This window comes from Haematobia irritans, chromosome 4 (genome assembly GCF_050003625.1).
Source record: "Haematobia irritans isolate KBUSLIRL chromosome 4, ASM5000362v1, whole genome shotgun sequence".
NCBI classification, from domain to species: domain Eukaryota; kingdom Metazoa; phylum Arthropoda; class Insecta; order Diptera; family Muscidae; genus Haematobia; species Haematobia irritans.
Window position 1 is genome coordinate 18,085,239 of NC_134400.1, and position 25,178 is coordinate 18,110,416.

Genomic DNA, 25,178 nt, shown 5'->3' on the forward strand with positions numbered 1-25,178 from the left:
ACCCACCACCATGAACCAAATATTAGGGTTTTCTTTGAAATTTCAGGAGGGCTTGAGGACACTTCCCGAAGATGAATTTAAAGATTTCACCTATGAGGACTATATCAGATTCTGGATTTATAAGAACCATTTTTGTTTGAGTTTTAGAGGAATCATTAACATCTCTTGTAAGTGTGCAAGAAAATTATAAAATAACGTCTTGATTTGAAATCTTAAATCTGTAGAAGTAAAATCTGGAAATTTTACATTGAGTTTCAAGCAATTTTCATGATCAGTGCGCCTTCTACACCCTCAAGAAGTGAAGTCGATCTATATGGAGGCATTACCAAATGGACCGATAAAAACTTAATCCGATACTCGTTTTTGTGAGCCTAAAATACCAGAATATTTACAATTTCAGGCAAATCAGATAAAAACTACGGTTTCTAGAAACCCAAGGAGTTAAATCGGGAGATCGTTCTTATGGGGGCTATACTAAAATATGGACCGATACTCACCGTTTTCGGCACACTTCTTTATGACCCGAAAATACCTCTAGATTTCCAATTTCAGGCAAATAGGATAAAAACTTCGGATTCTAGATGTCCAAGAAGTAAAATCGGGAAATCGGTCTATATGGGGGCTATACCAAACTATGGACCGATACTCACCATTTTCGGCACACTTCTATATGGTCCTAAAATACCTCTAGATTTCAAATTTCAGACAAATTGGATAAAAACTACGGTTTCTATAGGTCCAAGACCCCAAATCGGTAGGTCGTTTTATATGGGGACCATACCAAAACATGGACCGATACTCACAATTTTTGGCACACGTATTTTTTGTTCTACAATACCTCTAGATTTCCAATTTCAGGTAAATTGAATAAAAACTGCGGTTTCTATAAGCCCAAGAAGTAAAATCGGGAGATCGGTCTATATGGGGGCTATACCAAAATATGGACCGATACTCACCATTTTCGGCACACCTCTTTATGGTCCTAAAATACCTCTAGATTTCCAATTTCAGACAAATTTGATAAAAACTACGGTTTCTATAAGCCCAAGACCCCAAATCGGGAGGTCGTTTTATATGGGGACCATACCAAAACATGGACCGATACTCACAATTTTTGGCACACGTATCTGTGGTCCTACAATACCTCTAGATTTCCAATTTCAGGTAAATTGAATAAAAACTGCGGTTTCTATAAGCCCAAGAAGTAAAATCGGGAGATCGGTCTATATGGGGGCTATACCAAAATATGGACCGATACTCACCATTTTCGGCACACCTCTTTATGGTCATAAAATACCTCCAGATTTAAAATTTCAGGCAAATTGGATAAAAACTACGATTTCTATAAGCCCAAGACCCCAAATCGGGAGGTCGGTTTATATGGGGACTATATCAAAATCTGGACCGATATAGCCCATCTTCGAACTTGACCTGCCTGCAGACAAAAGACGAGTTTGTGCAAAATTTCAGCACGATTGCTTCATTATTGAAGACTGTAGCGTGATTACAACAGACAGACAGACAGACGGACATCGTTATATCGTCTTAGAATTTCTCCCTGATCAAGAATATATATACTTTATATAGTCGGAAATCGATATTTCGATGTGTTACAAACGGAATGACAAACTTATTATACCCCCGTCACCATTCTATGGTGGTGGGTATAAAAAGTATGAAACTTTTTCATAAAAAGTACGAAATTGTTTCTTACAAACTATGAACACTTTGGAAGAACTTTTCTTCGTAAAAAAGAACAAAATATTTCGTACTTTTAATTAAAAGTTTCTTTGGTTGTAAAACAATGACAAATTTCGTAGTTTTAATGAAATTTTTCGTTCTTTTTTTGAAGAGATTCCTTTCGGTGCACTAGGAAGAAAAATTTTGGTTAATTTTAGAAAACTTAGGTTAATTTTAGAAAATTTCAACTAAACTATTTAACAAACGAAAATTTGGCGACAATTTCACAAAAATAAGGAAATATTTTTCGAAAAATTCAAGAAAATTTATTAGGCATAATTATTTTTTATACCCTCCATCATAGGATGGGGGTATATTCATTTTGTCATTCCGTTTGTAACACATCGAAATATTGCTCTAAGACCCCATAAAGTATATATATTCTGGGTCGTGGTGAAATTCTGAGTCGATCTAAGCATGTCCGTCCGTCCGTCCGTCCGTCTGTTGAAATCACGCTAACTTCCGAACGAAACAAGCTATCGACTTGAAACTTGGCACAATTAGTTGTTATCGATGTAGGTCGGATGGTATTGAAAATGGGCCATATCGGTCCACTTTTACGTATAGCCCCCATATAAAGGGACCCTCAGATTTGGCTTGTGGAGCCTCTAACAGAAGCATATTTCATCCGATCCGGCTGAAATTTGGTACATGGTGTTGGTATATGGTCTCTATCAACCATGCAAAAATTGGTTCACATCGGTCCATAATTATATATAGCCCCCATATAAACCGATCCCCAGATTTGGCTTGCGGAGCCTCAAAGAGAAGAAAAGTTCATCGGATCCGGCTGAAACTTGGTACATGATGTTGGTATAGGGTCTCTAACAACCATGCAAAAATTGGTCCATATCGGTCCTTAATTATATATAGCCCCCATATAAACCGATCCCCAGATTTGGTTTGTGGAGCCTCTAAGAGAAGCATATTTCATCCGATCCGGCTGAAATTTGGTACATGGTGTTGGTATATGGTCTCTAACAACCATGCAAAAATTGGTCCTCATCGGTCCATAAATATATGTAGCCCCCATATAAACCGATCCCCCGATTTGGCTTGCGGAGCCTCTAAGAAACGAAAATTTCATCCGATCCGGCTGAAATTTGGTACATGGTGTTGGTATATGTTCTCTAATGACCATGCAAAAATTGGTCCATATCGGTCCATAATTATATATAGCCCCCATATAAATCGATTCCCAGATTTGTCCTCCGGAGCCTCTTGGAGGGCAAAATTCATCCGATCCGGATAAGGCCGCTAATTTCCATGCCAAAATTGGTCAATATCGGTCTATAGTTATATATAGCCGATCCCCAATCACACAAAAATTGGTCCATATCGGTTCATATTCATGGTTGCCACTCGAGCCAAAAATAATCTACCAAAATTTTATTTTTATGGAAAACATTGTCAAAATGTTATTTCTATAGAAAATTTTGTCAAAATTTTATTTCTATAGAAAATTTTGTAAAAAATTTATTTCTATAGAAAATTTTGTCAAAATTTTATTTCTATAGAAAATTTTGTCAAAATTTTATTTCTATAGAAAATTTTGTAAAAAATTTATTTCTATAGAAAATTTTGTCAAAATTTTATTTCTATAGAAAATTTTGTCAAAATTTTATTTCTATAGAAAATTTTGTCAAAATTTTATTTCTATAGAAAATTTTTTCCAAATTTTACTTCTATAGAAAATGCTGTCAAAATTTTATTTTGTCAAAATTTTATTTCTATAGAAACTTTAAACTTATATACGTATTTAATCGGCCTTTTTTAGTTTAATATATACTACGTATGGACTACCTTGTAATTTAGAAGACGGTATTAGGAAGTTTTAAGATACCTTGCCATCGGCAAGTGTTACCGCAACCCAAATAATTCGATTGTGGATGACAGTCTTCAGTAGAAGTTTCTACGCAATCCATGGAGGAGGGTACATAAGCTTCGGCCTGGCCGAACTTACGGCCGTATATACTTGTTTTTTTTTTTCACTTGTAAAAGAAAATTTCATAGTGTGAAGGAAAAAAATTGGAGTTCAAAATTACAAAAATGTCATTAGTGCTATACGCAAAAATTTATTAAAGTCAAGAAAACTTTCTCAAAACATAATTTAGCGAAATATAGGTTCCACTTTTTTTTTGAGTGTATGATCACCATGTCTGAACCATGTTATTTTTTTCGACAATTAAATCAAATCTCCAACCAATATTGCTCTTTTCACGGAGAAAAATTTCACGAAAATCTTTCCAATTAAAGTCTGAATTGAGTTTTAAAAAAATATTCAATTAAAAATTTAATTGATTCAACAAATTTTTTAATTGAAACAAAACTCGGTCACAAAAAATAATAGTATCAATTAGATCAATTAATTTTTTAATTGATACTCTCATTTTTGTGTTTGAAGACTTTTCAATTAAAAATTAATTGGATCAATAATTTTGTGATTGAGACAAAAAATATTTTTTGTGTGTTTCCATTAAGTAAACGTAAACGGAAATTTTACTGGGTACTATATTCAGTTTCCGCACCAAAAACCAGCTTATTTCCGGTTACTTCTTAGAATTAGAATTATTTCATAAGTCGAAATGTAGAGCAATCAAAACTTTTAAACTTTTCCATCCATGATTTAACAAAAATTTGATAAAAATTGAAGCGCCTCCCTAAAAATATTTTTACTTCAAATTTAGTGTTTTGGTGAAAAATTCGAACGTAGTACCCACATTCACGTAGTACTTTGGACAATGCAATCAACTGATATTGAATTTCGTCACGAAACCCCGTTTTTTCTACCTTTTTGCTTTTTCTATTTTTGATTTTCGTTTGGGAACCTCGATCTTACTATAGCTAGGCTACATTGATGCAATTGTTAGCAAGCCCGCCTTACATACAAAAGGTTATGGGTTTAATACTGGTTTCGACTAAACGCCACAATTATTTTTTGTTTTGTTTTTGGGTCTTCTGCATTCAATCTTTGACAAGATTAGATAAAATATTGCGTATTTTTGCTCAATTTCTCCTACATAAATAAATTAATAATTTTCAACGCTTTTGGAAACATTTAACGAAATTTCCGACAAGTAGTTGGCAACAATATTTAGAACAGAGAAATCTAGAAGAGATTTTTTGTTTTTGTCAACCTCGTGCGTAGGACTCTAAGAATAAAATGAACAACATTTGAGTACACAAAGAATAACTTTCAATTTCCGTGCCAAAAAAATCACATATTTTTTCTTTTAATTTTCGTCATAAATTCCACAACGTCATTTAGGGTTTTTTATATAAAAAAAAAAAAACATCGAAAAATAAACACAAACAAAATTACCTATGAAATTCTGTGGACGAAAACATTCTTTGAACAATTCTTAAGTATGTAATTTCAACATCGAATGTATGTCAATGGAATTAGTTATTTTTTCTGGCACTTCCATCTCATATAATTGTATATGCCAATATGTTCATGGCCAAGAGTAAATTTTCATCGGTCACTTATCAGGTTAGGTTAAGGTGGCAGCCCGATTTTGTTTCAGGCTGACTTAGACTGACCATTATTCAGTCCATAAAAATACCTATTACATATGGACAATTCTAGATTTTTTACCGTTGAACCCACCCGATTATTTTCTTCTGTTGAATTAACCTGATTGTTGTAAGTACTCTAGACTTGTGCATAGGAGGCTTTGAAAAAAAAAGAGGTTTGAAAAAAAAATCGATCAAGGAGGTTGGAAATTTAAAAAGAAAAACTGATTGTCGTTTTGAAAAAAATTGGATTGTCGTTTTGAAAAAATTGGGTTGTCGTTTTGAAAAAAGTTGGATTGTCGCTGGAAAAAAAAATAAAGAAAAGGAAACTTATTGGAGCTTTAAAAAAAAAATGAATTTTTTAAAAGAACAAAGTTTGGGAAGGACGGGACGAAAATTTCGCAAGGGAAAGGATTAAGTCAGAAAAGAGGATTTTTTGTTATCGAAAGTATAGAAGAAAAGCCTGTCGGTACGAAATTCCAGCTGCAGTCTTACCCTTAGCACTCAAATGTCCTTTGCATTCAATTTTCCTTGAAATGGCGAAAGTTAATTGATTATATTTAATAACATCGACCGCACATGATACTGGCCGTCGATATTGCGCTAAATAAATCAGAATCAAACGAATCACAAATTAAAAAAAAAAATAAAAGTACAAATGACTAGGTCCTCAAGATAAGTCTGGGAATATATTGGGCCAAATTGTCAATAATCCGGGGATACGGATGCTGGAGTTAAGAATTAAATGGATTTTTTTCATTTAGTTTAAGATATGCACATTATTTATACATAGTTGTTAATCAGCAAGGAAAACTTTCAACAAGCGCTTGTCGACGAAGTTTTTTATTGTGAGTACCCCATCGTTTATCTTAATTATATCCACTATTTCACTTCTATATTATATTATTATTCTAATATTTGTTAATTTATATAAAGGGTGATTTGTTAAGAGGTTGATAACTTTTTTTTAAAAAAAAACGCATAAAATTTGCAAAATCTCATCGGTTCTTTATTTGAAACGTTAGATTGGTCCATGACATTTATTTTTTGAAGATAATTTCATTTAAATGTTGACCGCGGCTGCGTCTTAGGTGGTCCATTCGGAAAGTCCAATTTTGGGCAACTTTTTCGAGCATTTCGGCCGGAATAGCCCGAATTTCTTCGGAAATGTTGTCTTCCAAAGCTGGAATAGTTGCTGGCTTATTTCTGTAGACTTTAGACTTGACGTAGCCCCACAAAAAATAGTCTAAAGGCGTCAAATCGCATGATCTTGGTGGCCAACTTACCGGTCCATTTCTTGAGATGAATTGTTCTCCGAAGTTTTCCCTCAAAATGGCCATAGAATCGCGAGCTGTGTGGCATGTAGCGCCATCTTGTTGAAACCACATGTCAACCAAGTTCAGTTCTTCCATTTTTGGCAACAAAAAGTTTGTTAGCATCGAACGATAGCGATCGCCATTCACCGTAACGTTGCGTCCAACAGCATCTTTGAAAAAATACGGTCCAATGATTCCACCAGCGTACAAACCACACCAAACAGTGCATTTTTCGGGATGCATGGGCAGTTCTTGAACGGCTTCTGGTTGCTCTTCACTCCAAATGCGGCAATTTTGCTTATTTACGTAGCCATTCAACCAGAAATGAGCCTCATCGCTGAACAAAATTTGTCGATAAAAAAGCGGATTTTCTGCCACTGATTTTGGTAATAAAATTCAATGATTTGCAAGCGTTGCTCGTTAGTAAGTCTATTCATGATGAAATGTCAAAGCATACTGAGCATCTTTCTCTTTGACACCATGTCTGAAATCCCACGTGATCTGTCAAATACTAATGCATGAAAATCCTAACCTCAAAAGAATCACCCTTTACTATACATTTATTGTAACAATTCATTCCGTTTTAAAATCCATTTTTTTCGCACACTTAAAGAACTTAATTTGTTTAATTCAGAGAGTTAGAATTTTCACTTGTACTTTTATATAAAAACAAGTATATACGGCCGTAAGTTCGGCCAGGCCGAAGCTTATGTACCCTCCACCATGGATTGCGTAGAAACTTCTACTGAAGACTGTCATCCACAATCGAATTACTTGGGTTGCGGTAACACTTGCCGATGGCAAGGTATCTTAAAACTTCCTAACACCGTCTTCTAAATTACAAGGTAGTCCATACGTAGTATATATTAAACTAAAAAAGGCCAATTAAATACGTATATAAGTTTAAAGTTTCTATAGAAATAAAATTTTGACAAAATAAAATTTTGACAGCATTTTCTATAGAAGTAAAATTTGGAAAAAATTTTCTATAGAAATAAAATTTTGACAAAATTTTCTATAGAAATAATATTTTGACAAAATTTTCTATAGAAATAAATTTTTTACAAAATTTTCTATAGAAATAAAATTTTGACAAAAATTTCTATAGAAATAAAATTTTGACAAAATTTTCTATAGAAATAAATTTTTTACAAAATTTTCTATAGAAATAAAATTTTGACAAAATTTTCTATAGAAATAACATTTTTACAATGTTTTCCATAAAAATAAAATTTTGGTAGATTATTTTTGGCTCGAGTGGCAACCATGAATATGAACCGATATGGACCAATTTTTGTGTGATTGGGGATCGGCTATATATAACTATAGACCGATATGGACCAATTTTGGCATGGAAATTAGCGGCCTTATACTAACACCACGTTGCAAATTTCAACCGGATCGGATGAATTTTGCTCCTCCAAGAGGTTCCGGAGATCAAATCTGGGGAACGGTTTATATGGGGGCTATATATAATTATGGACCGATATGGACCAATTCTTGCGTGTTTGTTAGAGACGACATTCTTACACCATGTTCCAAATTTCAACCGGATCAGATGAATTTTGTCCTCCAAGAGGCTCCGGAGGACAAATCTGGGAATCGATTTATATGGGGGCTATATTATTATGGATGGACCGATATGGACCAATTTTTGCATGGTCATTAGAGAACATATACCAACACCATGTACCAAATTTCAGCCGGATCGGATGAAATTTTCGTTTCTTAGAGGCTCCGCAAGCCAAATCGGGGGGTCGGTTTATATGGGGGCTATATATAATTATGGACCGATGTGGACCAATTTTTGCATGGTCATTAGAGAACATATACCAATACCATGTACCAAATTTCAGCCGGATCGGATGAAATTTGCTTCTCTTAGAGGCTCCGCATGCCAAATCGGGGGATCGGTTTATATGGGGGCTACATATATTTATGGACCGATGTGGACCAATTTTTGCATGGTTGTTAGAGATCATATGCTAACACCATGTACCAAATTTCAGCCGGGGTCTATATGTAATTATGGACCGATGTGGACCAATTTTTGCATGGTTGTTAGAGACCATATACCAACACCATGTACCAAATTTCAGCCGGATCGGATGAAATATGCTTCTCTTAGAAGCTCCACAAGCCAAATCTGGGGATCGGTTTATATGGGGGCTATATATAATTAAGGACCGATATGGATATACTATACTTTAAAATATCGAAATTGAAGATATGAACGCATAGTATGTTATTCGGGCTGACTAAAACTATTAATGTCGGCAAGGTAGGGTGGGGAAATCGACGCATTGAAGATATCAAGAACAGCTAGATATTCCATTTGGATTTTCATCCTTAGAATTCTGAAAGTATCGCTTTATGTACCTTTAATTTATTATTTTGCTACCTTATAATTTAATAACTTTGTAATGGACTGAGACCCATCTTCTGAACCAAGAACAACCCCCATCACTGAGCATGGCCGGATTAGATGGTAGCACAGGTTAAGGAAGATATGGCCTAGAGAGAGAGTCGTTACATTGTTCCAAAAACATTAGCAGAGTGTTTAAGTTAACATTTCCCAGATCCGCCAGTAATCTAAGGCTATATGCCCCTAAAATTCGCTTACGCCTTTAAAAAAAATGCAGTAAACTCACACAAGAGGTGTTTGATTCCTTTTCCTCCGCATCATGACAGCTCATACAATAGTCATTATAGTTCGCGCCAATAGTTTTTGCAAAATCGCCTATCAGTCAGCGACCCGTTATAGCAGATATCAGGAATGATATCTGACGCCTTGACAGCTCTGGAATATCTAGCGGTTCAAGTTTAAATGCGGCCATATTTGCTTGGTGTCGTTACACACGCAAAGAAAAAAAAAACGTTTGGAAAACGTGTACCGAAAACGTTTTTCTTTTGTTAGAGTTTTTTGAATTGCTTCGAAAGGTATACAATTTTATCACCAAAAAAATTCGTTTGTTACAAAATTTTTATTTTTTCAATAAAAAAAGTTATTTTTGAACCAAAAACACAGTCCATTTCGTTTATCTCAAACACTGTTCTTTTCTGACTTTAGGTCTTTAATAAGACACATTTTAAAGTTCATAGTAAAAATTTAATATAGTAGAATGTAATGTTGAACATTTTTTCGGAATCTTCCGACCATATCTGGAATGTATGTAAAAAAAAACTTTGGTCGAAGCAGGGATCGAACCCACGACCCTTGGCATGCAAGTCGGACGTAGCAACCACTGCTCCACGATGCCGGACTAAATGTATTTTTCTGTTAAATAAACTTTGTTTAATCGGCTCGTGGGCGCCGCAAGCTATGCTATATAAATATAACTTATATGGGTAATTGACAATAACGACTAAAGGGTGATACGGGCAAAATTTGGTCAAGGGAAAACGCGTGTAAATCGGTGAAATCGTTTATTTAAAAAATCAAATTAAATTTCTTTTTCAAGTTCAATTAGTATAAAATTCAGGAAAAATATTCAGTTAGGCTTTCGCTTTTCCAAATCCGAATTGCCGGGCCTCAAGCTTGACACCTACCATCAGATTTTGTACAGCCACCTTGTCCACCTTCTTCGCCGCAGAACGCCACTTTGCCTTGAACTGCTGCTCGTCCTTAGCAGTTTTTTTGGATTCCGCTTGACAATAGCCCAGTATTTCTCAATTGGGCGGAGCTCTGGCGTGTTGGGGGGTTCTTGTCCTTGGGAACCACCTGCACGTTGTTGGCGGCGTACCACTCCATGGCCTTTTTACCGTAATGGCAAGATGCCAAATCCGGCCAAAACAGTACGGAACAACCGTGTTTCTTCAGAAAAGGCAGCAGACGTTTATTCAAACACTCTTTCACGTAAATTTCTTGGTTGACAGTCCCGGAAGCTATGAAAATGCTGCTTTTCAAGCCACAGGTACAGATGGCTTGCCAAACCAGATATTTCTTTGCGAACTTTGACAGTTTTATGTGCTTGAAAATATCTGCTACCTTTCCCCTTCCTTTTGCCGCTTGTAGTCGGCTTTGACGTAGGTTTCGTCGTCCATTACCACGCAGTCAAACTTCGTCAGCATCGTCGTGTACAGCCTCCGGGATCGCGCTTTGGCCGTCGTATTTTGTTTATCATCGCGATTTGGAGTCACTACCTTCTTGTAAGTCGATAGTCCGGCTCGTTTTTTGGCTCGATGCACGGTTGTAGACGATACACCCAGCTTATTTGCGGCATCTCGGAGAGAGAGGTTAGGGTTTCGCGTGAAACTACCGGCAACTCTCTTTGTCGTCTCAGCGGCTTCCGGTTTTCGATTTCCCTTCGATCCAGACTTCCTGGCTGTCGACAAACGTTCCCCAAACACTTTAATTATATTTGTAACGGTTGATTTGGCAACTTTTAGCTATTTTGCCAGTTTTGCGTGCGAGTAGCTCGGATTTTCGGGATGCGCGAGCAAAATTTTGATACGCTGCTCTTCTTGCTTGGACGGCATTTTGACAACTGAAGAGTGAATTCCAAAATCAAAATAGGAGCAACATTCTACACACACACACCTTCAAAATGAGGGAAGTTCAGGTTTTTTAAACGCAAAATTGAAAGAAATACGTCAAGTTTATATTGACCAAATTTTGACCGTATCACCCTTTATATAGCTGAGTGGATAGTGTGTTGGCTTACAAATTGCATGGTCCGCGGTTCCAGGCGAAAGGTAAAAAAAATCGTATAATTTCTTCCACATTGTTTGTATTACAGAAAAAGGTGCTAGAAACTAAAAAACTTCGTGGAAGTGAGAAAGATGTGAGGGAAAATGCAATTAGTCAGACAATTTTTTTTTGATTTAGTCTTTATGAAATTGTATTTACATCCTGGAAAAGAATAAACGTTTATCACAAAAAGTATATACTTTTCTTCCAAATACACTTCGTTTCAACGAAAAGCAAATGAGAAACGAACTTTGCTTGTCTAAAATTTCGTTTGGGAGGAAAGAATTATTTTTTTGCGTGCAACCCTTGCAATTCTCCCATCGAACATTTGCCATCATGACAACCTTTTCACGCAGTAAGAGCTTGCAGGTAGCCAAAGACAGATTCTAGTTCCCCTGGAATATGTAAGATAGTTCCTAGCCTTGCTAACTCATCTGCTTCGCAGTTCCCCGGTATGTTCCTATGGCCAAGCACCCATATTAGGTGAATATTGTACTGCTCTGCCATCTCGTTGAGAGATTTGCGGCAGTCGATGGCCATTTACGAGTTAAGGAACACAGAGTCCAAGAATTTTATTGCAGGTTGACTGTCTGAGTATATATTAATGCCAACATTTTTTGGAACATTACTTCTCAGCCAATTCGCCACCTCTCTTATTGCTAATATTTCAGCCTGAAAAACACTACAGTGATTAGGAAATCTTTTCGCTATTCGAAGTTCCAGATCTTTATAATATATTCCGAAACCCACTTGTCCATCCAATTTGGAGCCATCAGTGTAGAAATCTATATATCTTTTATTCCCCGGGGTCTGTGTACACCACGCCTCACTATTGGGAATTAGAGTTTCAAACTTTTTGTCGAAAAGTGGTTTCGCCAGAGTGTAATCCACTACGTTAGGCATATCTGGCATTATTTTGTGACCGTATATTTTTTCCGACCACATCGACAGCTCGCGCAATCGCACAGCCGTTGTTGCAGCTGACTGTTTGGCCAAAATGTCTAAAGGCAATAGATGCAGCATGACATTAAGGGAATCTGTTACTGTCTTACTGAATGCGCCTGAGATACACAAGCACGCCATACGCTGAACTTTATCTAAACCTGTCGGTTGTTGAAGTGACGGCCTCCAGACTACAACACCATACAGCATTATAGGTCTAACCACTGCCGAGTATAGCCAATACACAATTTTCGGTTTTAGTCCCTACTTTTTTTCTATTGCCTTTTTGCACGAGAGGACATCAACCCGTTATAGCAGATATCAAGAGTGATTAGTGACGTCTTGACAACACTAGCATATCTAGTGTGCGGTTTAAGTTTAGATGGGAGCCTATTTTTTAGGTTTACGTATAGTGGCAGCCCGATATTTCAGGCTCACTTAGATAATTAAGTCCATTGTGGTACCACTGTGATGAACTACTCTCTTATCACTGAGTGCTGGTCGATTCTATGTTTAGCTCAATTATAGCCAAGTCCTAACGGCGTTACACATTGAAGTGGAACCACTTAGAGAAGCTTGGAAACACTCAGAAATGTCACCAGCATTACTGAGAGGGGATAATCCATCGCTGAAAAAAAAAACTTTTTGGTGTTCGGTCGAAGCTGAGCTTGAACCCACGACCCAATGTATGCAAGGCGGGCATGCTAACAATTGCACCATGGTAGCTGGGACTATATTTGCTTGGTGGCGTTGCAACTATTGTATTTCTCCCAATAGACATTTGCCATCATTACAGCCTTCTCACGCAGTATGAGCTTGCTGGTAGTCAATGGCATACCAACCACGGTTGCCACAGTTGATAGAATTCTACCAAAAGTGGTATATTTCTTACTGTTTGGTAGATTGGTAGAATTCTTGATGTTTTGGTAGAATTTACAAAATATTTCTCACCAACTAAATTTTGACAAAATTTGATATGGAAATAAAATTTTGACAAAATTTGCTATAGAAATAAAATTTTGACAAAATTTCCTGTAGAAAAAAAATTTAAAAAAATTTATATAGAAATAAAACGTTGAGAACATTTTGTATATAGAAAAAAAAATTGAGAAAATGTTATACATAGAAATAAAATTTTGACAAAATTTTCTATATAGAAATAAAATTTTGACAAAATTTTCTATATAGAAATAAAATTTTGACGAAATTTGCTATAGAAATAAAATTTTGACAAAATATTCTAAAGAAATAAAATTTTGTTTTCTTTATTTTATTCGACCTTTTTAATTGTCTTGTGTAAATCAGTAACAGTGACCTCGAGCTTGATTAGTTACTGATTTACAAAAAAAAATAAAATTTTGTCAAAATTTTCTAAAGAAATAAAATTTTGACTAAATTTTCTATAGAAATAAAATTTTGACAAAATTTCCTGTAGAAATAAAAATTACAAAAAAAATTATATAGACATAAAACGTTGAGAACATTTTTTATACCCTGCGCCACACTGTGGAACAGGGTATTATAAGTTAGTGCATATGTTTGCAACACCCAGAAGGAGACGAGATAGACACATAGTGTCTTTGACAAAAATGCTTAGGGTGGGCTCCTGAGTCGATATAGCCATGTCCGTCTGTCCGTGAACACATTTTTGTAACCAAGGGATTAGGTAGTAATTTAAGCCCAATCGACTTCGAATTTGGCACAAGTATGTATTTTGGGTCAAAGTAGAACCCTATTGATTTTGGAAGAAATCGGTTCAGATTTAGATATAGTTCCCATATATATCTTTCGCCCGATATGCACTTATACGGCCCTAGAAGCCTGAGTATTACCCCAATTTGGTTGAAATTTTGCGCTAGGAGTACAATTGGTAGTATAGTCAAATGTGCAAAATTTTATTGAAATCGGTTCAGATTTAGATATAGCTCCCATATATAGCTTTCGCCCGATATGGACTAATACGGTCCCAGAAGCCAGAGTTTTACTCCAATTTGGTTGAAATTTTGCACAGGGAGTAGAATTAGCATTGTAGCTATGCGTGCCAAATTTGGTTGAAATCGGTTCAGATTTAGATATAGCTCCCATATATAGCTTTCGCCCGATTTACACTCATATGACCACAGAGGCCAATTTTTTGCTCCGATTTAGTTGAAATTTTGCACAGGGAGTAGAATTAGCATTGTTGCTACGCGTGCCAAATTTGGTTGAAATCGGTTCAGATTTAGATATAGCTCCCATATATAGCTTTCGCCCGATTTACACTCATATGACCACAGAGGCCAATTTTTAACTCCGATTTTGTTGAAATTTTGCACAGGGAGTAGAATTAGCATTGTTGCTATGCGTGCCAAATTTGGTTGAAATCGGTTCAGATTTAGATATAGCTCCCATATATAGCTTTCGCCCGATTTACACTCATTTGACCACAGAGGCCAATTTTTAACTCCGATTTTGTTGAAATTTTGCACAGGGAGTAGAATTAGCATTGTTGCTATGCGTGCCAAATTTGGTTGAAATCGGTTCAGATTTAGATATAGCTCCCATATATATGTTTTTCTGATTTCGACAAAAATGGTCAAAATACCAATATTTTCCTTGTAAAATCGCCACTTCTTAGCCGAAAAGTTGTAAAAATGACTCTAATTTTCCTAAGTTTATAATACATATATATCGAGTGATAAATCATAAATAAATTTTTGCGAAGTTTCATTAAAATTGCTTCAGATTTAAATGTTTTCCATATTTATTTTAATAACATTGTGTTCCATCCTAGTGCATTAGCAGACTTAAATTTTGAGTCTATAAATTTTGTAGAAGTCTATAAAATTCTGTCCAGATCGAGTGATATTTAAATGTACGTATTTGGGACAAACCTTTATATATAGCCCCCAATACATTTGACGGATGTGATATGGTATCGAAAATTTAGATCTACAGAGTGGTGCAGGGTATAATATAGTCGGCCCCGCCCGACTTTAGACTTTCCTTACTTGTTATATAGAAAAAAAATTGAGAAAATGTTATACATAGAAATAAAATTTTGACAAAATTTTCTATATAGAAATAAAATTTTGACGAAATTTGCTATAGAAATAAAATTTTGACAAAATTTTCTAAAGAAATAAAATTTGGACAAAATTTTCTAAAGAAATAAAATTTTGTTTTCTTTATTTTATTCGACCTTTTTAATTGTCTTGTGTAAATCAGTAACAGTGACCTCGAGCTTGATTAGTTACTGATTTACACAAGAAATAAAATTTTGTCAAAATTTTCTAAAGAAATAAAATTTTGACTAAATTTTCTATAGAAATAAAATGTTGACAAAATTTTCTATCGATATAAAATGTTGACAAAATTTTCTATATAGAAATAAAATTTTGACAAAAATTTCTAAAGAAATAAAATTTCGACAAAATTTTCTAACGAAATAAAATTTTGACAAAATTTTCTAAGGAAATAAAATTTTGTTTTCTTTATTTTATTCGACCTTTTTAATTGTCTTGTGTAAATCAGTAACAGTGACCTCGAGCTTGATTAGTTACTGATTTACACAAGAAATAAAATTTTGTCAAAATTTTCTAAAGAAATAAAATTTTGACTAAATTTTCTATAGAAATAACATTTTGACAAAATTTTCTAAAGAAACAAAATTTTGACAAAATTTTCTAAAGAAATAAAATTTTGACAAAAATTTCTAAAGAAATAAAATTTCGACAAAATTTTCTAAAGAAATAAAATTTTGACAAAATTTTCTAAAGAAATAAAATTTTGACAAAATTTTCTAAAGAAATAAAATTTTGACAAAATTTTCTAAAGAAATAAAATTTTGACAAAATTTTCTAAAGAAATAAAATTTTGACAAAATTTTCTAAAGAAATAAAATTTTGACAAAATTTTCTAAAGAAATAAAATTTTGACAAAATTTTCTATAGCAATAAAAATTTGACAAAATTTTCTATAGTAATAAAATTTTGACAAAATTTCCTATAGAAATAAAAAGTTTAAGGAAATTTTATATAGAAATAAAATGTTGAGAAAATTTTTTATATAGAAAAAAAATTGAGAAAATTTTCTACATAGAAATAAAATTTTGACAAAATTTTCTATAAAAACAAAATTTTGACAAAATTTTCTATGGAAATAAAAATTTGAAAAAAAATTTCTATAAAAATTAAAATATTGATAAAATTTTCTATAGAAATAAAATTTTGGCAAAAATGTGTATAGAAATAAAATTTTGGCAAAAATGTGTATAGAAATAAAATTTTGGCACAATTGTCTATAGAAATAAAGTTTTGACAAAATTGTCTAGAGAAATAGAATTTTAACAAAATTTCGTAAAGAAATAAAATTTTGTTAAAAAAGATTAAACATATTTCTCAAAAATACACTGCGGATAGAGAACGAAGTAAAATACCTGGGTGTCACCCTAGACAAAAAATTAATATTTCGACAACACATAGAAAATACTTGCGATAAAGCAATGAAGGCATTTCGAGCCCTACACTGTTAGAAAAATATGTTTTTCATATGTTCCGATATAAACAAAATGTGTTTCGGGCACAATTTTTAAACACAATACATTTAAGTACAAACATGTAATGTTCCTAAACTAACACAAAATGTTTGGGACACATATGTTAATATGTTAGAATATATTATGTTTGGGGCATGAATATTTCATAAAAATAATATGTGTGAATGTAAACATATATAAATTTACAAATTTCAAGTAAACATATATATGTTGGGATACTTTATTCAGAGAGCGACAGAGAGAGAGAGAGTTAGTATAGAGAAAGAAATAGAGATGGAAACCGGGAGGGTTGAATAAAAAGATATCAACATAACACAGCGAGAGAATGAAATGAGAGCATTTTCTGTGAAACCGCTTGTATGTTGTTTCGGAAAACTGTTTCATGATAAGGCCAAAAATTTAATATGCTTAAGTCTAAATATTATTTAATTTGAATATTAGAATGAATATTCGGAACCAAGAGAATAGACATTTGAAAAAAAAACAGCATATTTGTATTACAGAAAAAGATGCGAAGAACTCATAAATTTCGTGGAAGTGAAAATTATGTAAGGGAATGAGCACAATCTTCTTTGGGGACTTCTCCCAAGCATATACTATTTTTGGACTCAAAATGCTTCCAAACATATAATATGCTCACATAAAACGAACATATTAATGTTTCGGCAGTATCCAATAATATATGTGCTTCCTGCAAAATATGTTTGGAACATATGTTAGAGAAGCGATTTTTTTTGAGGGTGTATGGCCACTTTTAAACAAACGATCGTCACTCTCATTAAAAATCTATTATACAAATGCGTCATAAGACCTGTAATATCTTTTGCATCACCAATTTGGTAAAAACCCATCTCAAGCATTTACAAATTATCCAAAATTCACAATAAACCTTGGCCATACCCAACCTCGTCCTTACACCAAGACACCGGATATGAACTAATCATTCCCTTCATCAGTAAGCTCAAAGAAAATTACTTTCAAAAACTTACAGATAGCCCTTATGAAATATTAAGAGACTGTTACGAAATCTCATAAGAAGTACTGTATTCTCATAAAACAAAAATATTGTAATACAGTAAATATTTTCACTTAAATATTTTTGTTTACTCTATGCTATTAATGAAACCCTCAGTAATGCTGGTGATTTCTGAGGGTTTCAAAGCTTCTCTAAGTGGTTTCACTGCAATGTGAATGCCGTTCGGAATCGGATATAAAAAGGTGGTCCCTTGTCATTGAGCTTAACATGGAATCGGGCAGCACTCAGTTATAAGAGAGAAGTTCACCAATGTGGTATCACAATGGACTGAATAGTCTAAGTGAGCCTGATACATCGGGCTGCCACCTAACCTAACCTAACCATACTTTTAATATGTTTTACTTTAGCGTAAGCTTAAACTATCAAATAAGGTTTTGAAATTGAAAAATTTCTCAAAAAAAAATTCCCACAAAAATCCCCAAATTTATGGAAATCCCCAAGTCTCCAACTCAGAAATTTCGTCCCCATTCACAAAAAAATATCGCCAATTTGGGGAAAAATCCCCAATACTGGCTGCACTGGCCTTATTATATATTCATGACAGCATTTGTTGGAATATTACTTCTCAGCCTCTTTTATTGCTAATATCAGAGAGTAGAAAATACAAGATGACGAAAAGGTCTCGTCTGCAATGAAATCAAATGTCAAACGTATAGCTGTCGCACAATATCTGCAACGTTTTGGTATTACCGTTGTTGGAGTCGAAGCGCTGTTTTAATAAATTGGTTATAAAGGTTGAGTTATATACAATGCGTTGATGCGTCCGTTGATGGAAGGGTTGATATTTTCACTTTGAAGCACTCTAATAAAGTTGTTGCTTTTAAAGAGCATATTCAGCTCTTCAATCATCGGACGCATGGTATGTAATTCAAACTTAAAGACATCGTCAGTTATAATTTAAAATTGTTTGACAAAAAATTGAATAGAATGAAAACATTTATAAAAACGAATATTTGTTATAAAAAAGGAAGGTTCTAAATTCAATTTTTTATTGAAGAATTCTAATAAAGTTGTTGCTTTTAAAGAGCATATTCAGCTCTTCAATCATCGGACGCATTAACGCATGGTATGTAATTCAAACTTAAAGACATCGTCAGTTATAAATTAATTTGACAAAAAATTGAATAGAATGAAAACATTTATAAAAACGAATATTTGTTATAAAAAAGTAAGGTTCTAAATTCAATTTTCCTTAAGTTTCGTAAAGCTGAAAGAGAACAGAACTGGGTGAAGCCCAGAGAAACTGCGACAAAAAGTTCATGACATTAGAGAATCTTTCCTCATGACTGCCACCTACTGACGCAGTTTCAAAAAATCCCCTATACTTCCGAGTACAACTATATTAAGTTCCAGATCTGTAGAGAATACTACGAAACCCGCTTGTCCATTCAATTTGGAGTCATTATTCCCTTCAGTTTTTTTTTTTTTTGGTGCCAATTGACCCCTATTTCCAAGCAGTTGGAATTTTATACTGGTCATGGGACTGGTTGCATTTAGCCGGTTGGTAGCCACTTCATGCATTTGTCTTTAGAACACAATGAACCCATCCTCTAACCGGGTTAAATGTCTCTATCATAACACCTTTCTGGCCCTTTTGCATCTATAACAGGGACAGTTCTATTTTTAGTTATATTTTCCCTATATTTTTTTCATTTTAAGGTTATAAACCGGTTATAAAGGAGACGTGAAACGACCGGTTTGGGACCAGTCGCACGAACTGAAAGGTTGGTGTAGAAATCTATACAACGTTTATTTCCCAGGGGCTGTGTGCACCACGTCTCACTATTGGGAAATAGAGTTTGAAACTGTTTGTCGATACGACAGAGTGTAATTCACTACGTTTGGCTCATCAGGCATTATTTTGATGACTGAACTGTTACCGTGCCGACACCTACTATATATGGAAGATACATCGTAAAGCTGAAAGAGAACAGAACTGGGTGACGCCCAGAGAAACTGCGACAAAAAGTTCATGACATTAGAGAATCTTTCCTCATGACTGCCACCTACTGACGCAGTTTCAAAAAAATCCCCTATACTTCCGAGTACAACTATATAAAGTTCCAGATCTGTAGAGAATACTACAAACCCCGCTTGTCCATTCAAACTTGGAGTAATTATTCCCATTTGAAACTTTTTGTCGAAAAGACAGAGTGCAATTCACTACGTTTGGCTCATCTGGCATTATTTTGAGGACCGAACTGTTACAGTGCCGACATCTACTATATATGGAAGATATATCTAAACGGGGGGGATTTTAGAGATCCATGTGTGTATGGTTGGCGCATATCTGAATTTGGCTGAATTTTTTTCATGATCTCTCTGATGTGCCTACACAGGAAAACTTCTATTTTCACATTTAGTCCAACGGAATATATTCATATTTTCCATCAAAGGCACAACGATTACATAGTAACATTTTAACAGCTGTACGAAAGACGAAGGCGATGCAGAGGGCATATCCTATAATCTAAACTAACTCTTTAACTAACAAGGATTAACAATGGCTAGGATTAATAAACTAATCTCTTCTTCTCTGTCTCCTAGCATAAAACAATTGTATTACTCCGAGAAATGTGTGCAATTGTCGTAAAATTAAAATACGAATAAAATCATGCAAAGGAAACGGAAATAATGGAGAATATAATGCAATGCAATGACAACGAACTAAAATTAAAAAAGAAGAGGCAATAACAATAATTATTATTACCATTAGAATAGATGATGATATTGTAGAAATGGTTTGGTATACTTACAGGCTAACGTATGGTCCACGCAATGCAGGCATATCACGACGGCGATTTAATGGAGGCGACAAGGATAACGACAAAAAATCCTGTTGTGCCTTATCCTCATCCACCAGACTGGATGGAGTACTATAAATACGTGTTGTTGGCAAATATCCAATTTGTTGTAAGAAATCATCACGATGCGATAGTTTGGTTGTTGACTGTGACGATGTCAATGGAGCGTACAATGGCGGAGGCAAGTAGGGGGCAACGTTGGCAGAGGCGACGGAATATTTGACCGCAGATGACATGAAATTTGGATGGAATGGACTAGCACGGTGCAGATGATTATGATGCAAATGGGAGGGATGCTGGGGATGGTAATGGGCAAAATGCGGTATTTGTTGAGATGGTTGCTGCAAATGATGATGATAGTGATGGTGATGAGGAGCTGTGGCCGGGAAATGGGAGAGGTAAGGAGAAGCTGACACAGCCGGAACGACATCAGCACCCGCTGATGTCGATACGGCAATTATTTTATCATCAAAGCTTCTACGAAACGTAAAACCTTTAATGGTAGAATAATTCCGATGTGTCAATGGTGAAGAGCCCAAATCTATCGAGGCGGCAGGTCCCAATATTTTTATTGTATTCAAATAGTTGGAGGCTGAGACAGATTGTGGACTCTGGCTACTAATTGCCGATGAGGATGCTACTACCGCCGCCGATACGCCCCCGGATGCCAGTGTCACACCAATGGAAGCATTTTGTAAAGGGCTTAGGGTCTTTGTTTTACCGCCGCCGCTACTTAACATACTCAATGCCGGCGATGTACGTTCCGCAAAGAGAAGTGGGCTACCACAGCTAGATGCCGATGTCACAGGTGGCGCTGAACTATATATGCAAGATGATGAAGCCAAACCATTGGATAGATTTGCTGTAATGCCACCAATAATGGGACTACAACGTCCACCACTGCCACTACCACTACCAGGTGTACTGCCATTATTGTTGGTGGTCATGGCGGCATTACTGCCGGAAGTTGTTACAACACTGGAGGCTAAAATCGCCAATGAGACAGCATTCGAGACGGCCGGTGGCGGTGAAAGTTGTGTCAGTGAAGGTGTAGATGATATTATTGATGATATGCCACTATCACTGCTACATATAACCGATGATACGCCACCCACTGAAGCCATATTGTTTATGCTGGAATTTCCATAAACCATACCAGCAGTACCAACGCCCATACCATTACCCAAACCTGGTGTATGTGTGGGTGACATTAAATGGGGAGAATTGGAGGATATTTTGGTTAAGGTGGAGCCTGACGAGGTTGAAGGGCAATGCAATAGTGATATACTGTTGCTACTACCAGTGCCTCCTCCAATGCTGCTAACAGCCAAACTTCCATTAAATGCAGAAATACTATTGACGTTTAATGCACTCTCCAGACGAACAGCAGCAGTAACGGCGCTGCCACTAGTTTGCATCACTTGCTAGATTTTCGTATATGTCAAAAACTCACAAAGTTCGAATTGGAATTAATTTTGTGTTACAAAGATTTTCCCGTATCTTTTTTTTTAATACAGACTTGAAATTTTTTCTTTATTCTACATTTCCGATCAATTATTCATTTTGTTTTTATATCAATTTTCGTATTTGTTTTTATAATCACAGTGTCATCAAAAACTGCCGCTAGCGAGTAGAAATTTAGGAGAGATGACAACGCGAGAAATAATTTATTTTTATTCGCTCAATAGTAAACACGTTTACCAAAGCACTTTATACAAAATTTACCGTTAGCACTCATTTGTTGGCATTCAACACTCATTCTTTATTCTCAACACTGCTCTCACATTCTAGAAAAATAGCGCTCTCCTTGAATTATGTTTACTCTGTAGGTTTATGTGTGCGTCGTGTGTGTGTGTTTACTGCTTGTCTTGGGTCTGGCTTACTAAAGTGTATGGTTATTTTGAATAATTTATAACGGCATAATATACGGGGTTTTCCTCTTATAATATGGCAACGAACTGGCTTTTGTTGTTGTCATTAAAAAGAAAAACGTTTGCCCCAAAAAGTGTTTGGGGTTTTCAGTGTTTTTCATGATAGCCACCGTTGTTGTTGTTGTCGTTGCTCTCGTTATGTGAATGCTCCTTTGTTTCTCGTTCTTGTACTACGCAGCCATATTTCCACTTTACTGTTGGCCCAACGAGTGTGTGTGCGTGTGTATGTAGAAAAATTATAATAGATTTTTTTTCGTTTGGGGTCTATTTTATATGGAAAAATTTAGGTTTTACATATTAGAAATATATGCAAATATAAACAAAAAAATAATTATTTCACTTTCTAAGGCTATTTAGCAAATGTGAAATTTCACTATGAATTCTTTAGAATTTTCTGGCATCTATTTTTTTTTCATTTCAATTATGAAGATACACTTTTTCACAAGACACTCGCCCTTAATTCCTTCATTTCATATAGATTTTTAATAATCTGTAGCCTGTTTTTTTATGCCTTTCATTTCTCATTAATAGCTATTTGATATTTCAATTATTTTTCTATAAAGCTTTTCAAATGAATATTCCAGATTTTTTTTAACTATCCACAAAATTTTTTCCTTTGATTTTTTCTTAGGCTCACACACACACTACCGTCCCGACGACAAATCAATGCGTGTTGTTTCTCAATCCGTACTTCTTCTCGTTATGATATGTAACATTTTTACCAACTTCGTGTTTTCCAGCGAAGTTACCGTAAAAAAGCCACTGCAAATGTCTTTAAAGAGATTAGTTGCATTTTTTTGTATTTTTATTTAGTTTTCATCTTTGTTCGAAATCGAACATGCGCTTTAACAATGTTTTGAGTGTAATTTTTCTCCGGTTTGACATAGAAAAAAATGAGAGCGGTGGTTTGGAAAGTTTAATAAACTCATCAAGTCATCGTCGTTGTTTTTCCTTTCTTCTTCTTGTTTTTGTTGTGATTCTGAATCACCCCATTGTGTGTAGAACTACTTACACAAAAAATAAACAAACAAAGCAACGGTAAATTGCCAAACTAAACAATAACAGTTAATCAAACTGTCAAACAAAAACAAGAGATCTACTCACTTAAACCGCCGTCAATTGGTAGGTAGCCAATAGATATAAAGTATGAGTATATGGATGAGTACATATAGATTCTATTGACAAAAGCTGAACAAGGAAACCGAGAGATAACAGGCAAAGGAAATGTAGACAATCCTTTGTCATATTATAGTATATGGAAAAGTGCTGCCAAATTTTTTGTAAAATCAACAGTTAGAACAATAAGGAACTGTTCAGTTTTTGACAAAATTCTATAGAAATAAAATTTTGAGGAAATTTTGTATAGAAATAAAATATTGAGAAAATTTTCTATAGAAATAAAATTTTGCAAAAATTTTCTATAGAAATAAAATTTTGCAAAAATTTTCTCTAGAAATAAAATATAGACAAAATTTTCTATATAAATAAAATTTTGCAATGATTTTCTATAGAAATAAAATTTTGAAAAATTTTCTATAGAAATAAAATTTTGCAAAAATTTTCTATAGAAATAAACTTTTGCAAATATTTTCTATAGAAATAAAATTTTGCAAAAATTTTCTATAGAAATAAAATTTTCTATAGAAATAAAATTTTGCAAAAATTTTCTATAGAAATAAAATTTTCTATAGAAATAAAATTTTGCAAAAATTTTCTATAGAAATAAAATTTTGCAAAATTTTTCTATAGAAATAAAATTTTGCAATAATTTTCTATAGAAATAAAATTTTGCAAAAATTTTCTATAGAAATAAAATTTTGCAAAAATTTTCTCTAGAAATAAAATATAGACAAAATTTGCTATAGAAATAAAATTTTGCAATAATTTTCTATAGAAATAAAATTTTGAAAAATTTTCTATAGAAATAAAATTTTGCAAAAATTTTGTATATAAATAAAATTTTGCAAAAATTTTGTATAGAAATAAAATTTTGCAAAAATTTTCTATAGAAATAAAATTTTGCAAAAAGTTTCTATAGAAAAAAAATTTGCAAAAATTTTCTATAGAAATAAAATTTTGCAAAAATTTTCTATAGAAATAAAATTTTGCAAAAATTTTCTATAGAAATATAATTTTGCAAAAATTTTCTATAGAAATAAGATTTTGAAAAATTTTCTATAGAAATAAAATTTTGAAAAATTTTCTAGAGAAATAAAATTTTGCAAAAAAAAAATAAAATATTGAGAAAATTTTCTATAGAAATAAAATTTTGCAACAATTTTCTATAGAAACAAAATTTTGCAAAAATTTTCTGTAGAAATAAAATTTTGAAAAATTTTTCTATAGAAATAAGATTTTGAAAAATTTTCTATAGAAATAAAACTTTGCAAAAATTGTTTATAGAAATAAAATATAGACAAAATTTTCTATAGAAATAAAATTTTGTAAAAATTTTCTATAGAAATAAACTTTTGCAAAAATTTTCTACAGAAATAAAATTTTGCAAAAATTTTCTATAGAAATTAAATTTTGCAAAAATTTTCTCTAGAAATAAAATATAGACAAAATTTTCTATAGAAATAAAATTTTGAAAAATTTTCTATAGAAATAAAATTTTGAAAAATTTTCTATAGAAATAAAATTTTGCAAAAATTTTCTATAGAAAT

General features: G+C 33.8%; 1 protein-coding gene across 5 annotated transcripts in view; it reads right to left on the reverse strand.

The window, feature by feature from the left end:
* Positions 1-23,291, reverse strand: part of Srpk79D (Serine-arginine protein kinase at 79D) — a 44,344-nt gene extending 21,053 nt beyond the window's left edge. The window contains exons 1-2 of one of the 5 annotated variants that reach the window (XM_075304356.1): positions 22,307-23,291; positions 20,534-22,204 (exon numbers count right to left, since the gene is read on the reverse strand). In XM_075304356.1, the coding sequence (XP_075160471.1) occupies positions 20,534-21,999 (1,466 nt within the window). In that variant the 5' untranslated portion in view covers positions 22,000-22,204; positions 22,307-23,291. Of the gene's footprint in view, positions 1-20,533 lie in introns of all 5 variants that reach the window. The other 4 variants (XM_075304355.1, XM_075304358.1, XM_075304357.1 and 1 more) reach the window with 4 other exon arrangements.
* Between the last annotated feature and the right edge of the window lie 1,887 nt (positions 23,292-25,178).